The 16237-nt window shown below is 41.7% G+C and overlaps 1 protein-coding gene across 1 annotated transcript; it reads left to right on the top strand.

Annotated features, from left to right (window-relative positions):
- The first annotated feature begins 114 nt into the window (after window positions 1-114).
- Window positions 115-16202, top strand: LOC139390216 (glutaredoxin-1-like). The gene is made up of 5 exons (XM_071137473.1): window positions 115-118; window positions 4237-4348; window positions 4939-4996; window positions 16003-16063; window positions 16168-16202. Exons 1-5 carry the CDS (start codon window positions 115-117, stop codon window positions 16200-16202), a joined length of 270 nt encoding a protein of 89 aa, XP_070993574.1.
- Window positions 16203-16237: the final 35 nt, after the last annotated feature.

The following is a 16237-nucleotide window of genomic DNA, read 5'->3' as shown; positions in this document are numbered from 1 at the left end:
ATGATTCTAACATATATTGACTTATACTTATGTAAATGAGATATTTCTGTATTTCATTTTCAATAAATTTGCAAAAAGTCTAAAAACATGTTTTGACTGGGATATTGTGTGAAGATGGGTGAGAGAGAAAAAATCTATTGAATCAATTTTTAAATTCAGGTTGTAACACAACAAAATGTAGAATAAGTCAAGGGGTATGAATACTTTCTGAGGGCACTGTATGTGTGTATGTATGGGGGGGGGGGGGGGGGGGGGTGGTTCCAGTTTTAATGGTGAGAACTACCTGTAGGTCCACATATGCAATGGACGGGAGGAATACTAGAATGTGAAATGCAACATAGATCAACAGGAGTAACCATATCAAGGATCACGGTGGAGAGCTGACTGCTCAGTAGAACACATGATGGACAATGGAGGGGGGGCATGTATAGAGTGTGAGAAGGGCTTTTTGGTAAATACAAGGAGTGAGAAAAGCCTTTGCACGTGTGTGTGTGTGTGTGTGGTGATAGTGTAGATAGTTAGCATGTCTTCTCTGTATTCCTGCCCTGATTTCTACTAACATGAGCCACTTCCACTCACCACACCCTGCTTAGCAGCACAAGGGACCTGAAGAATGTGATCTGTCAAACAAACCTAACCACCGAAACCATGGCTCCCAGCTCACCATCCCTACCACCTGTAAATACCCCACACCTCAATCTCTGTCAAACTCCCTCCTTAGTTTCTCGCCACAGTGATGGTGACCCTTGTCCATAAACCTACCGCGTCAGTGATAATAATGCCCCTCTGTTCCCTTGGGCTGCATGGACAAAGATAGTGCCACCCTGACTCACATGGCTGAGCATGTTCGACATTAATCTGAGTGGCTCCTCTAGGAATTCATATTATGGAGCGGAGCGAGTGATGAGCATACAGCAGTACTTCAGTTGGCCCATCGCTCAATCCCCCCCTATAGGGAGCAGCAACTGCTGTGTCCAGTCATCAGTCAACAGCAAGCATGAAGACACACGTGTACATTTGCTCTCTCTTCCCTTCTTTCCTTCTTCCCCCCAACTTGTTCTGTCTCTGTTTGTCTTTCATTATCTGGGTTTCCTTCTTTTTAGTCGGCCCTCCAGGCATGTGGCTTGAGCTTATTTCCGCCATGCCAAAGTCCCAGATGTGGTGGTCAATGAGAGAGAGGGGGTAGATGGTGACATGTAACAGGAGTTTTTCATTGGAGTGCTATTGGCCTCAATAGCCAGACTCCTTGATCCAAATGTGCCAAATGCATAAGAAGGGAGACCTTTGAAAAAGCCTAACTTGGCAAACTTGTCTTGTTGAGAATTACTATAGCAAATAGCATCATTAGTGTGAGTTTATGAACCTTGGAATCACAAGAGGCTGCTGAGGGGAGGACGGCTCATAATAATGTCTGGAATGAAGTGGGTAGAATGGTATCAAACACATAGAAACCATGTGTTTTATGAGTATGATACCATTCCATTTATTGTTGCAGCCATTACTATGAGCCCGTCCTCCCCAATTAAGGTTCCACCAACCTCCTGTGCTTGGATCCTCTGAATATACACTAAGTTCCAAACTCTATTGATCAACTGTAAAGTCAACAAACCTCCCATGGTCAGCGTATATATATTCTCAGATGGACTGCTATATATCTCACCATGAATCCATAACAATAGTGTAAGTCACAATTGGCAAAAGGCCATATTTGAAGGTTAGATCTAAAGATCTGTGTTAGACAGGTTCATGTGATGGATGATACTTAGCAATGTAATTATTATATGTTTGGAATATGTCGAGGTCAGAGAGAGAATGAGAGAGGGAGTGTCAGGTTCGTTGTAAGGAGGAGACCAAGGCGCAGCGTGGTAAGCGTACATTCTTAATTTATTAAAGAAATGCAACACTGAAAAAACTAACAAAACAACAAAACATGAAGCTAATACGAATAGTGCAGACAGGCAACTAAACATAGAATAAGAACCCACAAAATACCCAAGGGAATATGGCTAGCTAAATAGGGTCCCCAATCAGAGACAACGATAAACAGCTGCCTCTGATTGGGAACCAATTCAGGCCACCATAGACATACAATAAACCTAGACTTACAAAAAACCCTAGATATACAAAACCCCTAGACAAGACAAACTAACATACCCACCCTAGTCACACCCTGACCTACCCAAAATAATAAAGAAAACAGAGATAACTAAGATCAGGGCGTGGCAGGGAGAGGTTCTTCATAAAAACAATACATTTGCACTGTGGCGCTAACACCCTGGTGCTTTGATAGTGTCATGACACTCAATTCACTTACTCATAAAGAAAACCGACTGACAAAAGGGATACGTTTCTTCTCAAATGTTAAACCATTTAAAACCTCTAAAACATTTCTCGGGAAACCTCTCATTAGTGGTACTGGCCTCTACTCCCTTTTCACACACTCACACATGGGGACCAGTTGCTGTCCACACAACTGGCCACTGTCTGAAAGGTGAGCACAGGGGAGATGTGTGAACTCTATTCTGGGCAATGCTATGACACTCGTTGAAAAACACCAAACACCACACCCCTGGTCTAAAAACAGGAAAATAGCCTCTGTCATTATATTGGATTACATGAGTGTGAGAGCCTGCCATGTAGACAACATGGTACATATGTGAATTGTCATATTATCAGTCTCAGATTTCTATTATAGACATAGTTGCAGTGTTTATTAATAGACTACAGTAGGACTTGGGGTTGGTCTGGACACTCCAAAGGTCGTCTCATGTTGGATTGTAGGGGCTCAGGGAAAGGAGGAGGTGTCAAAAAGGCAGCCACACTGCACTGTAACAACAATGATACATGACATAGTACATGACCCTTGACAGCAATAATACATGAAGACTGCCCGTGTCATGATGTGCCACGTTTCATCAGTGAATCAAATACCATCTTGCTAGCTAAAAACACTAACTCAACAGATTATGTGTGAAAAGTGCACCTTTTCAACGTGAATCCACTTGAACGCACTAGACAACACCATGTATTTGGCTACACATGTTATTGTGTGTGGTTATGTAAAGGCAATGCTCTATGATTGCATTACATGGGCTTCCTACTTCATTGAGGATGCATAAACCGTGATAATTTCTTTACATTACAGCATCTGTGCCACAACGTCTTTTAGTAAGGAAAACAACAACGAAGAGGGATAAAGTTCAGTCAGGTTCTGTTCTTACTGGAGATTAGCATTACATTAGCATAGTATGCCTCAAACTTAAATTGCCCGCATTAACGAGGAGGCGGAACACGCCTCAATTTCAAACTAAAACTGTTGTTTGAAAATAATTTCAAATTGACAAGTTGAAACAGCCTATAGATAATTAGCAGGCAGCGTGCCTTGGTTTTGAGGGAGGGGGGAAACGGGTTAATTGTCCTGTTGTGTAACAATCACATTTTGGAACAGTGAGCGCATTCTGACATCATGTGCATAAAAAAACTCCAGCTGGGGGGCACTGTTAAAGATATTTGGAACTGACACATGAGAAGGTTAACAGATGGTGAACAACACAGGGCTGTGAGATTTTTTTCATTTATGAAATCACCAATGTTGTAGTCTTGTACTCGGTCTTGACTCAGTCTTGGAGAATTATAAATGTATATGAAATAGTGCATTATTTCCTGTGATTGCAGACTACTGATGGCAATAAGACATCTAGGCAAATTTGGTGTTAGAAAATCACTTTTTGGAAATCCTTAATACTTCCTGGTCTCACATTTGACTGGGCTTGCTCTCTTGGTCTTGACTTGGTCTCAACCCCCCACTGTCTAGGTTTTGAATCAGACTCGAATAAGGTGGTCTTAGACTAGACTAAGCCTACTATTAGAAAACTTCAACCTTGCTGCTGGGTAGGGGCGGACTCTACTGGACAAAAGTGAAAATATATAATGATGGGGGGGGGGGGGAAATAAACGGATGCAAAACAGTGAGATTATTGATTGATGTTTATAATAATTATATTTATTCAAATGAGTTAACACTTTCTTAAACAAAGAATTGGCCTAACGGTCACTGCACCACTTGCCTCGTGATATATGATATTGTGGTATTTAACACACCTGACCCCATAATATCAAATCAACTGATTGGAAGATGTTTTATAATAAGGCTGAACAGATCTCATGTAAAATATGGATAGATGTTTGAAACTTGAGCTGACACACTTTGCTATTGGTCCATCCCACTCTATTCAGACAGAATTAAAGGGGATATAGACAAAGTAGTTTTGTTTCTAAAACCATCATGCCCATATTGCATAATAGCTAATGATGTTTTGTCAAAGTATGGATTCAAATCTGGACACTTGTAATTTACAGATATTTATTATACTACAGACAAAATTCACAACTTTTACAGCACAACGGCAGAGTCATGTCTTAAATGCAAAACTAACAATGACTCAATAATCCATGCCTTCTGGGAATGCTATGAAGTCCAAAAGTTGTGTGCGGAGTTAGAAAGTTGTCTGTCAGAAGTATTACAATGTCAATTTCCTTTTAATCTATCTTTCTTCATTTTTCAAGACATGGCAAATTAGGGTGCAGTGAAATACCCGATGGGTTGGACAATACTTTTCTTGTCAATCATCTTGAAAAAAACGTATACTTAAACTGGAAATCAACCAATCCTCTATCGTTAACAGATTAGAAAGGTCAAATGCTTTGCTATCTAAATGTTGAAAGTGTGTGTGAGACAGAGAGAAGCAAAATGGTGCAGTTTGAGGCCATGTGGCGGAGAGTAATGCGGGCTCCTGGAGATGGGTGTCTGGGCAGGTGTGATGTCGTTGATGTTTGTGTGTTTGTTTGTATGCTGTTGTTTGTATGCATATTTTAGTATTGTTAACAAAAAAAATTGAAAAGGAATTCCTAGACATTACTGGATGAGATGGCGAATTAAATCCAGGATTACCTCAATAAAGTAACAGGTGCGCGAACGGTGAGTGGACGCATTTTTGTTACACTTTGTCATCCATCAATTACTAGACCTGGAGTAACCTATTTTTGTAATGGTTTTGTACCAGCCAACACTTTTCCCCTCCCAAAACGGGCATTTAAAAATAAAATAAAAATGGTATAGGGCAACCCTTCATAGTACAGAGAAAGTGAATTCATACTTTCATTTTACTCTTCCCAGTAAGAAAAATTATGTTGAAAAGACGTTATGTTGAAACAACTTTTCAAGGCGTCAATGTCAGGTGCATTTTAGGTGAAGACATATTTTCCGGACATTGAAAATACATACATTTGAAGTCGGAAGTTTACATACACCTCAGCCAAATACATTTTTCACAATTCCTGACATTTAATCCTAGTAAAAATGTCCTGGTTTAGGTCAGTTAGGATCACCGCTTTATTTTAAGAATGTGAAATGTCAGAAAAATAGTAGAGAGAATGATTTATTTCAGCTTTTATTGCTTTCATCACATTCCCAGTGGGTCAGAAGTTTGCATACACTCAATTAGTATTTGGTAGCATTGCCGCTAAATTGTTTAACTTGGGTCAAACGTTTCGGGTAGCCTTCCACAAGCTTCCCACAATAAGTTTGGTGAATTTTGGCCCATTCCTCCTGACAGAGCTGGTGTAACGAAGTCATGTTTGTAGGCCTCCTTGCTCGCACACGCTTTTTCAGTTCTGCCCACAAATTTTCTATAGGATTGAGGTCAGGGCTTTGTGATGGCCACTCCAATACCTTGACTTTGTTGTCCGTAAGCCATTTTTCCACAACTTTGGAAGTATGCTTTGGGTCATTGTTTATTTGGAAGACCCATTTGTGACCAAGCTTTAACTTTCTGACTGATGTCTTGAGATGTTGCTCCAATATATCCACATAATGTTCTACCTCATGATGCCATCTATTTTGTGAAGTGCACCATACCCTCCTGCAGCAAAGCACCCCCACAACATGATGCTGCCACCCCCACAACATGATGCTGCCACCCCCATGCTTCACTGTTGGGATGGTGTTCTTCGGCTTGCAAGCCTCCCCCTTTTTCCTCCAAACATAACGATGGGCATTAAGGCCAAACAGTTCTATTTTTGTTTCATCAGACTAGAGGACATTTCTCCAAAAAGTATGATCTTTGTCCCCATGTGGGGTTGCAAACAGTAGTCTGGCTGTTTTATGGCGGCTTTGAAGCAGTGGCTTCTTCCTTGCTGAGCGGCTTTCAAGTTATGTCGATATAGAACTCGTTTTAATGTGGATATAGATACATTTGTACCTGTTTCCTCCAGCATCTTCACAAGGTGCTTTGCTGTTGTTCTGGAATTGATTTTATACTTGCGTACTATTGTTTGTACAGATGAACATGGTACCTTCAGGCGTTTGGAAATTGCTCCCAAGGATGAACCAGACTTGACATAATTTTCTGGAATTTTCCAAGCTGTTTAAAGGCACAGTCAACTTAGTGTATGTATACTTCTGACCCACTGGAATTGTGATAAAGTGAATTATAAGTGAAATAATCTGTCTGTAAACAATTGTTGGAAAAATTACTTGTGTCATGCACAAAGTAGATGTCCTAACCAACTTGCCAAAACTATAGATTGTTAACAAGACATTTGTGTAGTGGTTGAAAAATTAGTTTTAATGACTCCAACCTAAGTGTATTTAAACTTCCGACTTCAACTGTATGTATTACAATTATACACTTCAACAGTGTTTACCAATCCTGGTCCTGGGACGTCAATGGTACACATTGTAACTATGCAATAGACTACAAACATGATTTAACTAGTTAAAGGCGGATTTGTAATTCTTGCACCTGGCACCTACTACCATACCCCGTTCACAGGCACTTAAATATTTTGTCTTGCCCATTCACCCACTCATACACAACCTGTCTCAATTGTCTCGAGGCTTAAACATCTTTCTTTAACCTGTCTCCTCCCCTTCATTCACACTGACTGAAATGGATTTATCATTAAGGAATCATAGCTTTCACCTGGATTCACCTGGTCAGTCTATGTCATGGAAAGAGCAGGTGTCCTTAATGTTTTGTCCCCTCAGTGTATATTCTCAATGAAGTAAGCATTATATCATTTTTCAAGGCTCTTAATAATATAGGAAAGAGGAGCCAACTGAATATTTATTATTGCGCCCATATGTCATATGCACTTACAGTGCCTTCGGAAAGTATTCAGGCCCCATCACTTTTTCCACATTTTGTTGCGTTACAGCCTTATTCTAAAATGTTGAAAGTTCCACACCTGTCTATGTAAGGTCCCACAGTTGACAGCGCATGTCAGAGCAAAAACCAAGCCATGAGGTCAAAGGAATTGTCGGTAGAGCTTGAGACAGGATTGTGTCGAGGCAGAGATCTGGGGAAGGGTACCAAAACAATTCTGCAGCTTTGAATGTCCCCAAGAACACAGTGTCCTCCATCATTCTTAAATGGAAGAAGTTTAGAACCACCAAGACTCTTCCTAGAGCTGGCAGCCCGGCCAAACTGAGCAATCTGGGGAGAAGGGCCTTGGTCAGGGAGGTGACCAAGAACCCGATGATCACTCTGACAGAGCTCTAGAGTTCTTCTGTGGAGATGGGAGAACCTTCCAGAAGGACAACCATCTCCTGCAGCACTCAACCAATCAGGCATATAGTAGTGGCCAGACGGAAGCCACTCCTCAGTAAAAGGCACATGACAGCCCGTTTGGAATTTGCCAAAAGGCACCTAAAGACTCTCAGACCATGGGAAACAAGATTCTCTGGTCTGATGAAACCAAGATTGAACTCTTTGGCCTGAATGCTAAGTGGATGTTTTTCAGCGGCAGGGACTGGGAGACTAGTCAGGATTATGGTAAAGATGAACGGAGCAAGTACAGAGAGATCCTTAATGAAAACCTGCTCAGGACCTCAGACTGGGGTGAAGGTTCACCTTCCAACAGGACAACAACCCTAAGCACACAGCCAAGAAAACGTAGGAGTGGATTCGGGAAAAGTCTCTGAATGTCCTTGAGTGGCCCAGCCAGAGCCCGGACTTGAACCCGATCAAACATCTTCAGAGAGACTTGAAAATAGCTGTGCAGGGACACTCCCCATCCAACCTGACAGAGCTTGAGAGGATCTGCAGAGAAGAATGGGAGAAACTCACCAAATACAGGTGTGCCAAGCTTGAAGTGTCATACCCAATAAGACTCAAAGACTCAAATCTGAATACTTATGTAAATTTCAGTTCTTTATTTTCAATAAATTAGCAACAATTTCTAAAAACCTGTTTTTACTTTGTCATTATGGGGTATTATGTGTAGATTGATGAGGGAAAAATAACCATTTAATCAATTTTATAATAAGGCTGTAACCTAACAACATTTTGAAAAAGTCAAGGGGTTTGAATACTTTCCGAAGACACTGTATATTAACTTTTTCAAAAGCTTCAAAACTGTCAGCAATGATGTTCAAAGTAGTCCAACCTACAGAATAAACCAACAGATCACTTTAACTGCAATAACATTCTCAGTAACGGTTACAGATGAATTTTATTTTATTGCTGTCGCTGTGATATGTTCTTGTGGCAAAATTACAAAATCTGTTATACACATGTGCTGTATAAACCTTAAACCTGTACATTTCCACTCTCTGTTTCTCTCATGTAAGAAGAAGCCAGTGTTTTTCCTCTCTTGTTTCTGAGTAACTGTCACGTGGCCAATGACAAAAGAGCCTCTGAGAGTGACCTGTTTTTTTGGTCAATCCTACTCTTTTCCTATCTTTCAAGGGCACAGCTGTGTAGAGATATTAATAGAAGAGGCTAGCTTGAGCAGCAATGACAATTCTATCAGCAGAAATGAGTAATAACACTGGCATTATCACGTGTTTGTGCGCTATGATCTCACACACCTGCTAAACTGCCACGTAGACAGAGGTTGTATTTCCCTATATAGGCTGAGACCAGAATCTTGTTTGATGGGCTCGTAACTCTGCACTGTTGTTGAGTGGATTGATAACCAGCTCCAGATTTGCAAATCTTATAATAAAGATTGATTGTTTGAAGAAATGACTAAGTCTCTCACTTGGTTAGAATTTCCATGACACTACCTTAGTTGAATGCACTGACTGTAAGATAAGAGTGTCTGCTGAATGATCAAAATGTAAATGTAAAAACAAACACTTGCAAAAGCATACTGGGTATTATTCGAATGAGCTCTGCCCCCAAATAAGTACACATTTGTTCGGTGTGGACCACATCCAAAACTAAAAGAATCATAGACATCTAGGCTCTGTTTCACACGTTTTTAACATCAGAATACACTATGGCAGAGTATAGTACAGAAGAGCCCAGGAGAGTACAGTACAGCACAGGACAGTTTAATTAATTAGAGTAAAGTACAGTAGAGTACAGTATAGTTTACTTCAGTTTAAATACATTTTTATTTTTATAAATTACAGTAGTTTAATTTAGTAGAGTATAGTTTAGTTCAGCAGCATAGAGTACATTACAGTTACGTAGTAGGGGTCTTCTCGGGTCCAGTTGGCTGATGACAACCAAACTGGACCCAACCCAGACCCGAGAGAGAAGCTTGAATTTTAGACCCGGATACACTCCGGACCCGGGTCAAGGCCTCGAGTATTATTCGGGTTCGGGTGGACCGGTGAAGACCTTAGTAAAGTAGGGTACAATACAGTACACTATACTTTTCTATAATGTACTCTACTGTAGTGCACTGTACTATACTTTTCTTTACTGTACTCTGTAGTGCCCTGTACTATACTTTTCTTTACTGTACCCTACTGTAGTGCCCTGTACTATACTTTTCTTTACTGTACTCTACTGTAGTGTACTGTACTATACTTTTCATTACTGTACTCTACTGTAGTGTACTGTACTATACTTTTCTTTACTATACTCTACTATACTCTACTGTAGTGTACTATACTTTTCTTTACTGTACTGTACTCTGCTGTGCTCTACTGTACTGTATACCTTGCTATACTGTGCTGTCCAAACTTGTAAAACATAGGCGTCTATGATTGGTTTAGATTTGGTCTGATCTGGACCGGACTAAATCTGAATCAATTCTAGACGTCTATATGTTTGGGCCAAATATAGGCTGGTCCAGACCGGACAAAATCTAAACTAAACATACAGTGGGGCAAAAAAGTATTTAGTCAGCCACAAATTGTGCAAGTTCTCCCACTTAAAAAGATGAGAGGCCTGTAATTTTCATCATAGGTACACTTCAACTATGACAGACAAAATGAGAAAAAAAATTAGGCAAATTATGGTGGAAAATAAGTATTTGGTCACCTACAAACAAGCAAGATTTCTGGCTCACAGACCTGTAACTTCTTCTTTAAGAGGCTCCTCTGTCCTCCACTCGTTACCTGTATTAATGGCACCTGTTTGAACTTGTTATCAGTATAAAAGACACCTGTCCACAACCTCAAACAGTCACACTCCAAACTCCACTATGGCCAAGACCGAAGATCTGTCAAAGGACACAAGAAACAAAATTGTAGACCTGCACCAGGCTGGGAAGACTGAATCTGCAATAGGTAGGCAGCTTGGTTGGAAGAAATCAACTGTGGGAGCAATTATTAGGAAATGGAAGACATACAAGCCAACTGATAATCTCCCTCGATCTGGGGCTCCACGCAAGATCTCACCCCGTGGGGACAAAATGATCACAAGAACGGTGAGCAAAAATCCCAGAACCACACGGGGGGACCTAGTGAATGACCTGCAGAGAGCTGGGACCAAAGTAACAAAGCCTACCATCAGTAACACACTACGCCGCCAGGAACTCAAATCCTGCAGTGCCAGACGTGTCCCCCTGCTTAAGCCAGTACATGTCCAGGCCCGTCTGAAGTTTGCTAGAGTGCATTTGGATGATCCAGAAGAAGATTGGGAGAATGTCATATGGTCAGATGAAACCAAAATATAACTTTTTGGTAAAAACTCAACTCGTCGTGTTTGGAGGACAAAGAATGCTGAGTTGCATCCAAAGAACACCATACCTACTGTGAAGCATGGGGGTGGAAACATCATGCTTTGGGGCTGTTTTTCTGCAAAGGGACCAGGACAACTGATCTGTGTAAAGGAAAGAATGAATGGGCCATGTATCGTGAGATTTTGAGTGAAAACCTCCTTCCATCAGCAAGGGCATTGAAGATGAAACGTGGCTGGGTCTTTCAGCATGATAATGATCCCAAACACACCGCCCGGGCAACGAAGGAGTGGCTTCGTAAGAAGCATTTCAAGGTCCTGGAGTGGCCTAACAAGTCTCCAGATCTCAACCCCATAGAAAATCTTTGGAGGGAGTTGAAAGTCCATGTTTCCCGGCAACAGCCCCCAAACATCACTGCTCTCGAGGAGATCTGCATGGAGGAATGGGCCAAAATACCAGCAACAGTGTGTGAAAACCTTGTGAAGACTTACAGAAAACGTTTGACCTCTGTCATTGCCAACAAAGGGTATATAACAAAGTATTGAGAAACTTTTGTTATTGACCAAATACTTATTTTTCACCATAATTTGCAAATAAATTCATTAAAAATCCTACAATGTGATTTTCTGGATTTTTTTTCTCATTTTGTCTGTCATAGTTGAAGTGTACCTACGATGAAAATTACAGGCCTCTCATCTTTGTAAGTGGGAGAACTTGCACAATTGGTGGCTGACTAAATACTTTTTTGCCCCACTGTATATGTCTAGGTTTGTGGCAAATAAAGTTCAGAAAGGTGGGTAGAAGTTGTGCAACAGGTGTCTGCTGTGCGCCTAAATCCATACATTTCTGTGGGCTGTCATCCCAGCTAACAACACATGCTCCCACAACTTTAGAGAACAATCCCTTAAGAGTCTCATTAGGTCATTAATATTTCCTATTTTGTTGCCTTATAACCTGGAATTAAAAGAGATTGTTCGGGGTGTTTGTATCATTTGATTTACACAACACGCCCACCACTTTGAAGATGCAAATGTTTTTCTTCTTCTGTGAACCCCCCCCCCCCCAAAAGTCAATACTTTGCAGATCCACCACCTTTTGCAGCAATTACAGCTGCAAGTATCTTGGGGTATGTCTCTATATGCTTGGCATATCTACCCACTGGAATTCCAGCTCCTTCAAGTTGGATGGGTTCTGCTGGTGTACAGCAATCTTGAAGTCATACCACAAATTCTCAATTGGATTGAGGTCTGGGCTTTGACTAGTCCATTCCAATACATTTAAATGTTTCCCCTTAAACCACTCGAGTGTTGCTTCAGCAGTATGCTTAGGGTCATTGTCCTGCTGGAAGGTAAACCTACATCCCAATCTCAAATCTCTGGAAGATAAACAGGTTTCCCTCAATATTTTCCCTGTATTTAGCACCATCCATTATTCTTTCAATTCTGACCAGTTTCCCAGTCCCTGATGATGAAAAACATCCCAACTGCATGATGCTGCCACCACCAAGATTCACTGTGGGGATGGTGTTCTTGGGGTGATGAGGTGTTGGGTTTGCACCAGACATAGCGTTTTCCTTGATTGCCAAAAAGCTCAATTTTAGTTTCATCTGACCAGAGTACATTCTTCCATATGTTTGGGGAGTCTCCCACATGCCTTTTGGCGAACACCAAACATGTTTGCTTATTTATTTTCTTGCTTAAATGGCTTTTTTTCTGGCCACTCTTCCGTAAAGCCCAGCTCTGTGGAGTGTACAGCTTAAAGTGGTCCTATGGACAGATACACCAATATCCACTGTGGAGCTTGGCAGCTCCTTCAGGGTTATCTCTGAGAAATGCCCTCCTTGCCTGGTCTGTGAGTGTTTGTGGGCATCCCTCTCTTGGCAGGTTTGTTGTGGTGCCATATTCTTTCCATAAAAAATAATTGATTTAATGGTGCTCTGTTGGATGTTAAAAGTTTTAGATATTTTTTTCTAACCCAATCCTGATCTGTACTTCTCCACAACTTTGTCCCTGACCTGTTTGGAGAGCTCCTTGGTCTTCATGGTACCGCTTGCTTGGTGGTGCCCCTTGCTTAGTGGTGCCCCTTGCTTAGTGGTGTTGCAGACTCTGGGGTCTTTCAGAACAGGTGTATATTTACTGAGATCATATGACCGATCATTTGACACTTAGATAGCACACAGGTAAACTTTATTTAACTAATTATGTGACTTCTGAAGGTAATTGGTTGCACCAGATCTTATTATGGGCTTCATTGCAAAGGGGATGAATACAGATGCACTCACCATTTTTCATAATTTTTTGAAACAAGCTTCTCAAGGACATTCATAGACTTGTCTCAAAGCCACTCCTGCATTGTCTTGGCTGTGTTCTTAGGGTCGTTGTCCTGTTGGAAGGTGAACCTTAATCCCAGTCTGAGGCCCTAAGCACTCTGGAGCATGTTTTCATCAAGGATCTGTACTTTTCTCCGTTTATCTTTCCCTTGATCTAGTCTCCCAGTCCCTGCCACTGAAAAACATCCCCACAGCATGATGCTACCACCACCATGCTTCACCATAGGGATGGTGCCAGGTTTCCTATAGGCGTGACGCTTGGCATTCAGGCCAAATAGTTCAATCTAGGTTTCATCAGACCGGATACTCTTGTTTCTCATGGTCTGAGAGTCTTTAGGTGCATTTTGGCAAACTCCAAGCGGGCTGTCATGTGCCTTTTACTGAGGAGTGGCTTCTGTCTGGCCACGACCATAAAATCCATATTGGTGGAGTGCTGCAGAGATGGTTGTCCTTCTGGAAGGTTCCCCCATCGCCACAGAGGAACTCTAGAGCTATGTCAGTGTGACCATCGAGTTCTTGGTCACCTCCCTGACCAAAGCCCTTCTACTCCGATTGCTCAGTTTGGCCAGGCGGCCAGCTCTAGGAAGAGTCTTGGTGGTTCCAAACTTCTGCCATTTAAGAATGATGGAGGTCACTGTGTTCTTGGGGACATTCAATGCTGCAAAAATATTTTGGTGCCCTTCCCCAGATCTATGCATCGACACAATCCTGTCTCAGAGGTCAACGGACACTTCCTTCAACCTCATGGCTTGTTTTTGCTCTGTCAACTGTGGGACCTTATATAGACAGGTGTGTACCTTTCCATTTTTTATTTATTTCACCTTTATTTGACTAGGCAAGTCAGTTAAGAACAAATTCTTATTTTCAATGACGGCCTAAGAACCTGCCTTGTTCAGGGGCAGAACGACAGATTTTTACCTTGTCAGCTCTGAGATTCGATATTGCAACCTTTCGGTTACTAGTCCAACGCTCTAACCACTAGGCTACCTGCCGCCCAAATCATGTCCAATTAATTGAATTTACCACAGGTGGACTCCAATCAAGTTGTAGAAACAGCTAAAGGATGATCAATGGAAACAGGATGCACCTGAGCTCAATTTCGAGTCTCATAGCAAAATCTATGAATACTTATGTAAATAAGCCATTTCTAAAACCCTGTTTTCGCATTGTCATTATGGGTTATTGTGCGTAAATTGCTGAGGATTTTTTATTTATTTAATACATTTTAAAATAAGGCTGTAACGTAACAAAATGTGGAAAAATTCAAGGGGTCTGAATACTTTCCGAAGGCACTGTACTTTAGTTTATTTAATAAATATTTTCTTTTCTCAAAAACTTCTAAAAACCTTTGACAAGATAAGCCATCCACCTGACACACCTGAAAGGTATGGCATATCAAGAAGCTGATTAAACAGCATGATCACTACACAAGTGCACCTTGTGCTGGGGACAATAAAAGGCCACTCTAAAAGGTGTAGTTTAGTCATACAACACAATTCCGCAGATGCCTCAAGTTGAGGGAGCGTGCAATTGGTATGCTGGCTGCAGGAATGTCCACCAGAGCTGTTGCCAGATAATTTAATGTTAATTTCTCTACCATAAGCCGCCTACAACGTCATTTTAGAGCATTTGGGAGTACGTCCAACCGGCCTCACAACCGTAGACCACGTGTAACCATGCCAGCCTATAACCTCCACATTCGGCTTCTTCACCTGTGGGATGGTCTTAGATGACTCTCCCGGACAGCTGGTGAAACTGTGGATTTACACAACAGAAGAATTTCTGCACAAACTGTCAGAAAGCGTCTCAGGGAAGCGATCTGCGTGCTCGTCATCCTCACCAGGTTTCTTGACCTGACTGCAGTTCAGCATCATAACCGAATTCAGTGGGCAAATTCTCATGTTCGATGGCCAATGTCATACTGGAGAAGTGTGCTCTTCACGAATGAATCCTGGTTTCAACTGTACCGGGCAGATGGCAGACAGCGTGTATGGAGTCGCGTGGGCAAGTGGTTTGCTGATGTCAATGTTGTGAACATAGTGCCTGGTGGTGGGGTTATGGAATGGGCAGACACATAAGCTACGGACAACAAACACAATTGCATTTTATCAATGGTCATTTGAATCCACAGAGATACCGTGACAAGATCCTGAGACCCGTTGTCGTGCCATTCATCCGCTGCCATCACTTCATGTTTCAGTTTGATAGTGCACAGAACCATGTCAGAAGGATCTGGACACAATTCCAGGAAGCTCAAAATGTCCTAGTTCTTCCAAGCCTGCATACTCATCAGACATGTCACCTATTGAGCATGTTTGGGATGCTCTGGGTCGACGTGTATGACAGCATATTCCAGGTCCCGTCAATGTCCAGCAACTTCGCACAGCCATTGAAGAATTGGACAACATTCTACAGGCCACAATCAACAGCCTGATCAACTCTATGCAAAGGACATGTGCTGATCTACATGAGGCAAATACTGGTCACACCAGATACTGTTTTTCTGATCCACGCCCTTACCTTTTTTTAAAAAGGTATCTGTGACCAACATATGCATATCTGTATTCCCAGTCATGTGAAATCTATAGATTACGGGCCTACTGAATTTCAATTGACTGATTTCCTTATATGAACTGTAACTCATTAAAATCTTTTCAAATTGTTGCATGTTGCGTTTATATTTTTGTTCAGTGTAGTTGATGCTACCAGCCTGGAGCCCTCGCAGACGTTTTCTCTCCCGGTGATCGCCTCAGCATCGCATCTGCAGCAAAGCAGAGGAAGGGAAGCTTCTCATCACTCTGGAGAGCCCTGCGAGTAAAAAATAAGAAGCCTGTTGTTGCACTGTTATACAGTTGAACCTGTTGATACAGGAATATCCAGTGTTTATGGCTCTTAACTCTGTAACTATCTATTTTCAGGCCCATGTGGCTGCAAAGAAAAAGACAGACGCTAAAAGGTTGAGAGCCTCACCTCACACCACAGGAAGCT

Source organism: Oncorhynchus clarkii, chromosome 30, assembly GCF_045791955.1.
Source record: "Oncorhynchus clarkii lewisi isolate Uvic-CL-2024 chromosome 30, UVic_Ocla_1.0, whole genome shotgun sequence".
Lineage (NCBI taxonomy): Eukaryota > Metazoa > Chordata > Actinopteri > Salmoniformes > Salmonidae > Oncorhynchus > Oncorhynchus clarkii.
Note: the sequence above shows the minus strand (reverse complement) of the source record. Positions and strands in the feature narration are given on the sequence as shown.